This window comes from Mobula hypostoma, chromosome 13 (genome assembly GCF_963921235.1).
Source record: "Mobula hypostoma chromosome 13, sMobHyp1.1, whole genome shotgun sequence".
Taxonomy (NCBI): Eukaryota; Metazoa; Chordata; class Chondrichthyes; order Myliobatiformes; family Myliobatidae; genus Mobula; species Mobula hypostoma.
This window is the reverse complement of record NC_086109.1, coordinates 10,965,949-10,977,073: the sequence shown is the minus strand read 5'-3', so window position 1 is coordinate 10,977,073 and position 11,125 is coordinate 10,965,949. Positions and strand designations below refer to the sequence as shown.

Genomic DNA, 11,125 nt, shown 5'->3' with positions numbered 1-11,125 from the left:
TTCTATGTTTCTATACACACACACACACACACACACACCCTCAATAGACAATAGGTGCAGGAGTAGGCCATTCAGCCCTTTGAGCCAGCACCGCCATTCACTGTGATCATGGCTGATCATCCACAATCAGTATCCAGTTCCTGCCTTATCCCCATAACCTTTGATTCCGCTATCTTTAAGAACTCTATCCATCTCTTTTTTGAAAGCATCCAGAGACTTGGCCTCCACAGCCTTCTGGGGCAGAGCATTCCATATATCCACCACTCTCTGGGTGAAAAAGTTTTTCCTCAACTCCATTCTAAATGGCCTAACCCTAATTCTTAAACTGTGGCCTCTGGTTCTGGGCTCACCCATCAGCGGGAACATGCTTCCTGCCTGCAGCGTGTCCAATCTCTTCATAATCTTATATGTTTCAATAAGACCCCCTCTCAGCCTTCTAAATTCCAGTGTATACAAGCCCAGTCGCTCCAATCTTTCAACATATGGCAGTCCCGCCATCCCGGGAATTAACCTTGAGAACCTACGCTTCACTCCCTCAATAGCAAGAATGTCCTTCCTCAAATTTGGAGACCAAAACTGCACAAAGTACTCCAGGTGTGGTCTCACCAGGACCCTGTACAGCTGCAGAAGGACCTCTTTGCTCTGATACTCAATTCCCCTTGTTATGAAGGCCAGCATGCCATTAGCTTTCTTCACTGCCTGCTGTACTCGCTCACCCTTGTCATTTTGCTCGTCACGCTGAGTGTACGCACCTCAATGTCTTCCCCGGTTTATTCTCATAATGTGTCCGAAACACTCGGGATGGGTTTACGGTTGCCTTACCTGCCGTACATGGCAGAATATCCAATTTCTTCAGCAATGGGGATGTGTAAATGTGATCTGTTGTTGTAAACTGTATTTAAGGTAGATACTTTTTATTTATATGTAATATGATTGTAACTACATTGTGGGATGCATCATTATCTAATTCATCTGAAGTCTTAAATTAACTTTGTGGGTAATTAAAGATGGTATGCCCTGGTACCTAATAAAAAGGGGTTCTTGGCTGTCAATAGAAGAGGTAGATTGGGGCTGCCAGGAGTTTACACTGAACAACATAGTATGGAGCTATTATTGTGTTTACTGGTAGATAGCATTTTATAAATATTGGCAGTTTTCTCTTCACTATTTTTGCTAATTTCTGTAAGTTTGTTTTTAATGCACCTATTAATATCCTTGCACTAAAGTGTGAAGTGAGCCCAGCCATCTTTCCTTTGGTCATAACCCACGTATCTAGCAGTAGCAGAGCTGTTAGTTCAACACTACTCAAGCTCAGGGCATCAGAGTTCAAAGTTCATTTTCCACTGCTGCCTGTAAGAGTTTGTATGTTCTCCCCAGGACTGCGTAGGTTTCCTCTGTGTGCTCTGGTTTCCTCCCACAGTCCAAAGACGTACTGGTTGGTAGGTTAATCGGTCATTGTAAATGGTCCTGTGATTAGGCTAGAATTAAATCGGGGGATTGCTGGGTGTCGTGGCTCATTGGGCTGGAAGTGCCTGCCCTGTGCTATACTGCTAACTAAGTAAAATAGACGCGAGAAACATATTTCACTTTCTGATAAAATATTTTTAATAAATAACTTCATATATAGGATTAAATGATCTTGTGCATGGCACATACACAAAAGTGCAATAGAAAATAAAGTCTAAAGAGGTTTCTACATAGTTTGTTGCATCAAGTACAATTTACAGAACAGTTTGACAGTCCTTCATGCAGTTGCTGAGGTACCTTGCATTATAACACCGTACCAAAGGGAATCTGCAAATTTAGCCCACATCTGAAATGGGACAGAAGCAGCAATATCTTCTCAGCCAGCTTGGAGTTCTTCTCGTTAAAGAGGTATACACAAAATAATGAAATTCTTCATTCTAAGTTGCCTGCATCGTACTTGAACTGCATACGATAATATAAGATATTCATCAGTACAGATACTTTACAATGAAGCATTTCATTATAGCAAAATAACAAAGATGAGTAATTAAGTGATCCCAGTGTAGAATCATATAGTCATAGAGTACTACAGCACAGAAACAGACTCTTCAACCCATTTAGTCTGTGACAAACTATTCATCTGCCTACTCCCATCGACCTGCACCCAGACCTTAGCCCTCCACACCTCCTCCCATCCATGTCCCTATCTAAATTTCTCTTAAATGTTGGGATCGAACCTGCATCTTCCACTTTTGCTGGCAGTTCGTTCCAGACTCTCACCACCCTTTGAGTGAAGAAGTTCCCCCTTAAACATTTGACCTTTCACCCTTAGCACATGACATCTAGTTCCAGTCTCGCCCAACCTCAGTGGAAAAAGCCTGTTTGCATTCACCCTATCTATGCCCTCATAATTTTGTACACCTCTATCAAATCTTCCTTCATTCTCCTATGTTCCAGGGAATAAAGTCCTAACTATAATAAAGTCCTATTCTATTCAACCTTTCCCTATAACTCAGGCCCTCAAGTCCTGGCAACATCCATCTAAATTTTCTCTGAACTCTTTCAATCTTATTTATATCTTTCCTGTAGGTAGGTGACCAGAACTGGACACAATACTCCAAATTAGGTCTCACCAATGTCTTATACAACTTCAACATAACATCCCATATCCTGTAATTTATGAAGGCAAAATATGCCAAAACTTTGATTGATGAATGCCAACTTCAATGTAGATTTCAACTTTAAAAGAAATGTGTTCCTTTGTTGATCACAACCATACATTTTTTGGACAAATTTCTGGATGGAGTTGCCTGCAGCACTAGGGAGATTGAAATACCACCAGTTTTAAATGCCATTTTCCCATAAGGCCGTAGACATAAGAGCAGAATTAGGCCATTCAGTCCATCGAGTCTGCTCCACCATTCCATCATGGCTGATTTATTATCCCCCTCAACAACATTCTCCTGCCTTCTCCCTGTAACCTTTGATACCCTTACTAATCAAGAATCTATCAACCTCCACTTTAAGTACATCCAAATGACTTAGCCTCCACAGCCATATCTGGTAACAAATTCCACAGATTCAACTCCCTCTGGCTAAAGAAGTTCCTCCTCATCTCTGTTCTAAAGGGAGATCCCTGTATATAAATACAAAGTTTACTCATGTTCTTTTCTAGGAGTGTAGGGATGGGAGCCATTTGCTTTGACATACAGATACAAAGGCATCTGTAGAAACCTATTACCAACCCTTTCACTCCAGTGGAATAATCACTAGGGATTCAATTTGTAATGTACCGAGGTAGTTGATTTATCCTTGCCACTTCATCCTATCATCAAATTAAATGAAAGTTAATTAAAAATTAAAGTAAATTAAAGTTAAATTGCTCCAACAGCTCTCTGATTGTGATGCTCCCTTCATCCCTGCAGACTATCCTGTCTGCTGTTGCAAATAAAATAAAATAGCTTGGTACTTATTCTTCTGAACATCTGAAATATGCATTACACTAAAATATATCACCATTGTAGATGAAACCAACCTTAAGAGAGCATCACACCTTTCATGTTCTTCTCCCCTCTACATTACTTTTTTCCCTCTCTGTCCTCAGAAAGAGCTATTGATTTTTTAGTTAGGTTTATTTCCACATCATTCACTTCTTTATGAAACACCTATGTTTTACCGTTACTCATTCTTAGTCTGATATATAAACAAATACAAATTCTGCAATCAATCAGGGATGCGGGTGAAAACCTTGTTAACTTTACTCAGACTAAGCAAGAGACATGGAGTTCAACTTCATTACTCCCTGTTTGCCTTAGCTGACACCATCTCACCAACAGACAAGTTCTCCCGGACCATATTGTCCTTCGACAACTTTCTTTCCAAGTCACAATGGGAGCCAAATTTCCTCTCGTTACAACTCATCTTTCAAACCACCTGTTCTGATTTTCCACAAGAACACTTCCTCAGAATCTTGTACATCAGAATCACCACTATGGCATCCTACAAAATATTGGAGTTCATGCAGAATTGAATCAAAGCCCTCAAATAAATTGCATTAAAATATTCTGCTGCTTTATAACTTTACAATGACTAAGTCATAGTTTATGACTCTCATTCTTTTGTTGGAATCCTGCTTCTACATAATCTCTCTTGCTCATCTACCTACCCACTGACATTACTCAAATTCTTCATACCATCTGCCCTCTTTCTTGTCTTTGGTCTTCTTCACTTTCTACCACTTTCTGTTTTGCTTTACCTAACATTATAAGACCATAAGATCACAAGATCCTAAGATATAGGAGCAAAATTAGGCCATTTGGCCCAGAGTCTGTTCTACCATTTCATCACAGCTGATCCATTTTTCCTCTCAGCGCCAGTCTCCTGCCTTAACCCCGTATCCCTTCATGCCCTGCCCAATCAAGAATCTATCAACCTCTGTATTAAACATACATAAAAACTTGGCCTTCACAGCTGACTGTGGCAACTCATTTCAAAGATTCACCACTCTCTGGCTAAAGAAATTCCTCCTCACCTCTGTTCTAAAAGGATGCCCCTCTATTCTGAGGCTCTGTCCTCTGGTGTTAGACTCTCCCATCACAGGAAACATCCTCTTCACATCCACGTTATTCCCATTCGATACGTTTCAATTAGGTCACCCCTCATTCTTCTGAATCCTAGTGAATCCAGGCCCAGAGCCATCCAACGCTCTTCACATGACAAGCCATTCAATCCTGGAATCATTTTCGTGAACTTCCTTTGAACCCTCTCCAATGTCAGCACATCCTTTCTAAGATAAGGGGCCCGAAATTGCTCACAATACTCCAAGTGAGGCTTCACCAGTGTTTTATAAAGTCTCAATATTATGTCCTTGCTTTTATATTCTAGACCTCTTGAAATGAATGCTAACATCACATTTGCCTTCCCTCATCACAGACTCAATCTGCAAATGATTTGGCATCCATTTTACAGAGCTCTTAAGGATAAATCCATTGCTGAAGTTAACTGTGACTTTTTCTTTTCATTTGCAAGGGAGTATAACTTCGGCAAATCCGCCCGTCTGCTTGCGATGACAGTGATGAGCTTTACTCTTGACAGTGGATATTGCAAGCACTTCAAGGATAACATCAAAATCTGCCTCACGAAATTCAATATTACATCTAAAAACTGGGAAGACGTCACACTCAATAGATAACGTGCAGGAAATCTGCTCAGCAGGAAGCTGTGCTACATGACAGCAACCTCCACTCTGACAAAGAGAACAAGTGGCAGCTGTGTAAGGAGAGACTGAACAATCAAAGGACCCAATCTTTACACAGACACCACTTACTCCTACCACACTGCATCAAAACATGTGGATCCCAGATTGACCTCTACATCCATCCACAAATAGACAACCCCTTAGGGGATCATCATCCTCAACTCGAGTGAATCCATTACCACTACTATATATAATATTAGTTCTTCCACAGTCTGGGACAAGGGACTTTGATCCAGTGGCAATGAAGAAATGGTGTTATGTTTCCAATTTAAAATGGATCACTTTTCTACAATACAAAGAAACTCAAAATCTATCAAACAGGCTATTAAACACAGCTAATATTATTCTTTAGCTACAAGGTACAAAGTCCTGGACAAATCAATCACACATCGAAAAAGATCAGTTCATTTATAAGTCAATCATTCACCTGAAATTGTAACCTTTGCAGGTTGTATTTGGCCATGACACCATGGGTTATCACCACCAGCGTGAGCCTTCATATACTGTGTCCAACTACAGCATTTTCAGCCTTCACCATCTTCCAGAAAGCATGTTAAACTGAAATTCCACCTGAACTGTAAAGCTCCTTGGTGCTACCATGAGAAAAGGGGAAAGTCTCTAGTTATCTTAGCTAATATTTGTTCCTTCAACCATGTATTTCTGAAGGCTGATGGTACTGGTGCAGAATTTCTGCTCTCCAGAAGACAGAGGAGTAGAATTGGGTCATTTGGGTCTTTGAATCATGCCTGAGTTATTATCCCTCTCAATTCCATTTTTCTACCTTTCCCCCATAACTTTTGACACCCTGTCTAATCAAGCGTCTACCAACTTCCACTTTAAATATACCCAGAGACGTGGCCTCCACAGTCATCTGTGACAATGAGTTCCACAGATTCACGTTACTTTGGCTAAAGAAATTCCTCCTCATCTCCATTCGAAATGGACCTCCTTGTATCTGAGGCTGTGCCCTCTGGTCCTAGACTCCCCCACTATAGGAAACACCCTATATATCTTTAAGTCCAGAGATACTTATCTGTAATAAAACACTTGAGGGAGTAGGACGTGAAAAGGCACAAAATAAATCCAAATATTTCAAGTAATTGCTATTTCTCAGAGAGAGTGTCTGTTCCGATAACCATCAACAGTTTAACCACAGTCCACACAAAATGAACAAAAGTGCTTTATCAAGTAAACGGTATAAAACAATAACATAGTAATAACTGAGTTGGAATGAACATGGCAGTCATCTAATTGAAAGGATTGTCCATTGATAGTAAACTCTTCTGAACATGTTTACTTGGAATCTCAGGGAACATTGAGATTCCAGAGATTAATCCCAGCAATTTGCTGCCTTGGACTCATTCCCAGTGACAACCATTCTCTGTAATACTGGATTGTGTTGGATCACTGTACATGAAAAATGAAAACCTTTAACTCCAGAAATGTGGAACATTGCTGTTGCCCACAAACCCTTTTTTCTCGACAACCTCCACAAATTATTAAATCTAGCACCAGCATTAAATTCCAAGGGTAGCTGTAAAAGCTGCAGAGACATATGAAAGGTTTAAAAGAGTTACACTTAAAAGCACCATTTCAAAGGGATATACATTTACAAGCAATAGATATTGAATACAGTACATAGGTTACAAACTCTCAGTGGCCATTTTATTAGGTACATCTATACACCTGCTGCTTAATACAAATATCTAATCAGCCAATTGTGTGGCCGCAACTCAGTGCATAAAAGCATGCAGGCATGGTCAAGAGGTTCAGTTGTAGTTCAGACCAGACACCAGAATGGGGAAGAAACATGATCTAAGTGACTTTGACCGTGCCAGACAGGGTGGTTTGGGTATCTCAGAAACTGCCGACCTCCTGTGATTTTCACACACAACAGACTCTAGAGTTTACAGAGAATGGTGCAAAAACAAAAAAAAAATCCAGTGAGTGGCAGTTCTCTGGGCCTTAACGCCTTGTTCATGATACAAGTCAGAGGAGAACTTTGAACCTTGAACTGGATGGACTACAGCAGCAGAAGACCACACCAGGTTCCACGCCTGTACCTAATAAAGTGGCCACTGAGTGTATGTTGAAATGTTTGAATTTCAAAGCAGTAAATTTTGTATGAGTTTTGTTCAGTATATTTTTGTTGGCAAAACTGCATTAAATCCCAAAATGAAAGGAATAATTATTATATGATGTCCAAACAAGATTAGTATTTAAGTAATACATAGTAATACCATACTGATAAATATCAACCCTTATTTATTAACTTACGCACAGCGACTCTCAAAACAACGTGATATCAAATTTACACAGAAATATGCTGCAGGGATGCTAAGTTACAGGTCTGGCATTTTTTTTAAGGCATGACAGATTGCTCCAGTCTTTTTCCTATCAAAATTCAGCCAGCAGATTTATGGTATAATTGCAGGATTCAAGCATTCCAATAGTCCGTTAACAGTTCGGTTTTATTTGGAATAAAATTTGAACCGCTGAATAGTGGTTCATTTTCAAACACCATGATACAACAATGATCTAAGCATATTCTCAAACATTTATGTTATAATTAGTTACTAGTTAAGGAACATTTCCAGAGGTCCATTGCTAAAGCATGGTTAAGGCTTTTAAATTGCTTTAAGAAGTTGCAGCAGATATGTTTTATTAGGAAAGCTATTTGCCCACTATGAAGAGTAATGTTATTCATGTATTCTTTTATATCACTGTGTACGATCTCAACAGAAACAACAGAACAAATATTAAAGTCACTCAGAAGGAGGCATTTGACCTAAACACAAGAGATTCTGCAGATGCTGGAAATCCAGAGCAACACACACAAAATGCTGGAGGAACTCTGCAGGTCAGGCAGCATCTTTGGAGGGGAATAAACAGGCAATGTTTCAGGCCTAGACCCTTCATCAGGAAGTTCCTTAGGGTGAAGGGTCTTGGCCTGAAACATTCCTCTAATAGATGCTGCCTGACCTGCTGAGTTCCTCCAGCGTTTTGTGTTTTGCTGAGGAATTTGACCTATTCCCACTCTTTTGGAGAGTCTTCTAATTTGCAAAATCACTTTGTTATTTCTCCACTGCCTTGGAAATACCCCATTTTCAAGCACATATCCAATATATTACCAGAAGTTTTTATGGAATCTGTTTCCACTGCCTTTTTAGATCACAATAACCCTCAGATGAAAATGCCTCCTTAAACTACTCACCAAAAGCAAATACAAACACATTTGGTGTGTTTATAATCAATTGGTTCAATGCCCCACAATATCTTAATGCTAAAATCGTGTATCTATTTGCAGATAAACCTTTAAAGACCTCTCCTTGATAATCCACCCTATTGTAGGCACAGTTGTCTATTTAGATGTAAGACTTCCCTTCCATAATCCACCCAATTGCAAGCACGATTGTCTACTTAGGATTCAAGACCTCCCCTCTATAATTCACCCAATTGTTGGCACAATTGCCTACTTAGGATCTAAGACCTCCTCTCAATAATCCGCCCTTTTGCAGGCACAGTTCTCTATTCAGGATGCAAGACCTCCCTTCCATAATCCACACTACTGCAGGCCCGATTGTCTCCTCAGGGCGCAAGATCTCTCCTCCATAGTCCACCCTATTGCAGGCACAGTTGTCTATTTTGGATGCAAGGCTTCCCCTCCATAGTCCACCCTATTGCAGGTTTGAATGTCTACTTAGGATGCAAGACCTCCCTCTATAGCACACTCTATTGTAGGCACGATTGTTTACTCAGGGTGCAAGACCTCCCTTCCATAATCCACCCTATTGCAGGCACAGTTGTCTACTTAAGATGCTGATACCTTTTACATATTTATATCAGTTTACTGGTTTCAATTCAAGGCAGCCAATCCCAGTAAACCAGCACTGGAGCTGTCCAATCAGCACTATCACATCAAAGTCAATATTTATATATGTGCATAATCGTATAAAAATTATTCAATATTTAACTTTATTAAACCTTGAAAATGAATTACTAAAACACAAGAATGTCTTATAACCATCTCCTGTTCTAATCATTCAATATATTTTAAACACAAGAGATTCTGCAGATGCTGAAATCTAAAGCAACCTGCACTAAATGCTGGAGGAACTCAGCAGGTCAGGCTGCTTCCATGGAAATGAATAAACAAATGATATTTTGGGCCAAGAGACCCTAATGAGACCTAAAGAAGATCTCGGCCTGAAACATTGACTGTTTATTCATTTGCATAGATGCTGCCTAACCTGCTATGTTCCTCCAGCATTTTGTGTGCGTTGCCTTCAGTATAATTTCCCCTTTCCGTCTTTGAATGTTCTTAGACCTGTCTGCTCTGAGAGACTAACTGTAAAGTGAAAGGAGAAAGACGATGAGAAGGTCCATAATTCACAAACACCTCCTGCTGTTCAGAACAGGGCTGGCGTTTGACTGGCATTGGAGGAAATCTGTTATATAACCAGTAGCAGCAGTTCATTGTTTGGACACGAAGTATCGCAAGGGCAACCATGTCCTAAATCTCCACTAAAGGTATCAGTAATCTACAAGCCCACTTACCATCAAGGACAGTTTGTGCATGTGCCTGGAAAAAGCCAACATCAATATGGAAACCATCTGTTTCTTACCCACTGTGTGTGTTGCTGCTCTCTTTTTTACCTCCTCGGGCTGTGTTTACTTCACTGGTGTCTGGTTCTACCAGGCTACTTCTGGTATGCTGAAGCAGGACCTCACATTCCTGCCTCACTCATGATCACTGGTGGCCCGCCAGCTACTAAGACCATCAGAACAAAACTGCTTACTTTGTTATTTATCGCACGTTTCCAGGGATTCCAGGGATAGTGAGGGGTGCATTGTTTCATGGAGTGACAGAGTTATACAGCAGAGGTACAGCCTCTTCAAACCAACTCATTCATGCCAAACTAGAAAGCTACTCAAGCTGGTCACGTTTGCCTGCATTTGACCCTTTTCCCTTCTAAACCTTTCCTGTCCATGTACCTGTCTAAATGGTTTTTTTCACAATATTCCTAAGAAACAAATTAGACTGACCCATTTTTTTTTATCAGTTCCATGTGACGTCGGGAGTCATAAACAAGAACGCGCCCAAGGGGGAAGGATTCAACACACCCACAATGGCATTCCTGTTAGAATCTACCCATTTTATTTATTGCTGACTTGGTTCCAAGTCACGTATCACTTTGGTGTTCAGCAATAATCACCTCTCCAACGCACCACCAATGAATTCCTTACATAACTCATTGTAATGCAAGAAACTGTCTGATGAGGCTAACATAGTAACTGATGACTCCTCTTTTATATAAGGGTGTAAAACCTCAGGCTGTGAGCACAATCTGACCTTTATGGTAAGTGACCTTTACGCTTGCCCGTGGTCATACTTTCTTTTTAAAGCAGCATTAATGTCAAAATAACTATAAAAAGTAAAACATATTTACACGTAATGCCGTTTCCACATAAGTTAATAAGTTAATGTTAAACTAGAAATGTCCTGTACATATATACTCTTCTGCAATGCTATTTCCATGAAGTTTAGGACTTGTGAAATTTCAAGTATTTGTTTCTTTACAGCCTCGGCAAAAAATGCGTAACTCTCAAGGTGGGTGAAACTTTGCTTCCTCTTTTTGCTCTTCCGTGCTTACTCAGTGCTATGTACATCCCTGGGTAGGCCTTTGATTCATACACGTTGTAGCGATTGGGCAAGAGCCTTTCTTTGAACTCGCACTCGTTATTGAAGTCCGTCTGAAAGAGAAGTTACTTGTCAGTTGATGCCTGTTCATAGAGAGTGCTCGTATAATTACAGCACAGGCTTCAGTTCCTCATTACAAAACCATTTTTAGCGATGTAGTAGCAATTGTATACAAGCTTAGAACACCAAGCCACTGAACA

General features: G+C 40.2%; 1 protein-coding gene across 1 annotated transcript in view; it reads right to left on the bottom strand.

Annotated features, from left to right (window-relative positions):
* Positions 1-10,801: 10,801 nt before the first annotated feature.
* LOC134355853 (fibroblast growth factor 4B-like) overlaps positions 10,802-11,125 on the bottom strand; it is a 42,727-nt gene continuing 42,403 nt past the window's right edge. The window contains exon 4 of the mRNA XM_063066357.1: positions 10,802-10,978. Coding sequence (XP_062922427.1) covers positions 10,802-10,978 — 177 coding nt within the window. The remainder of the gene's footprint in view (positions 10,979-11,125) is intronic.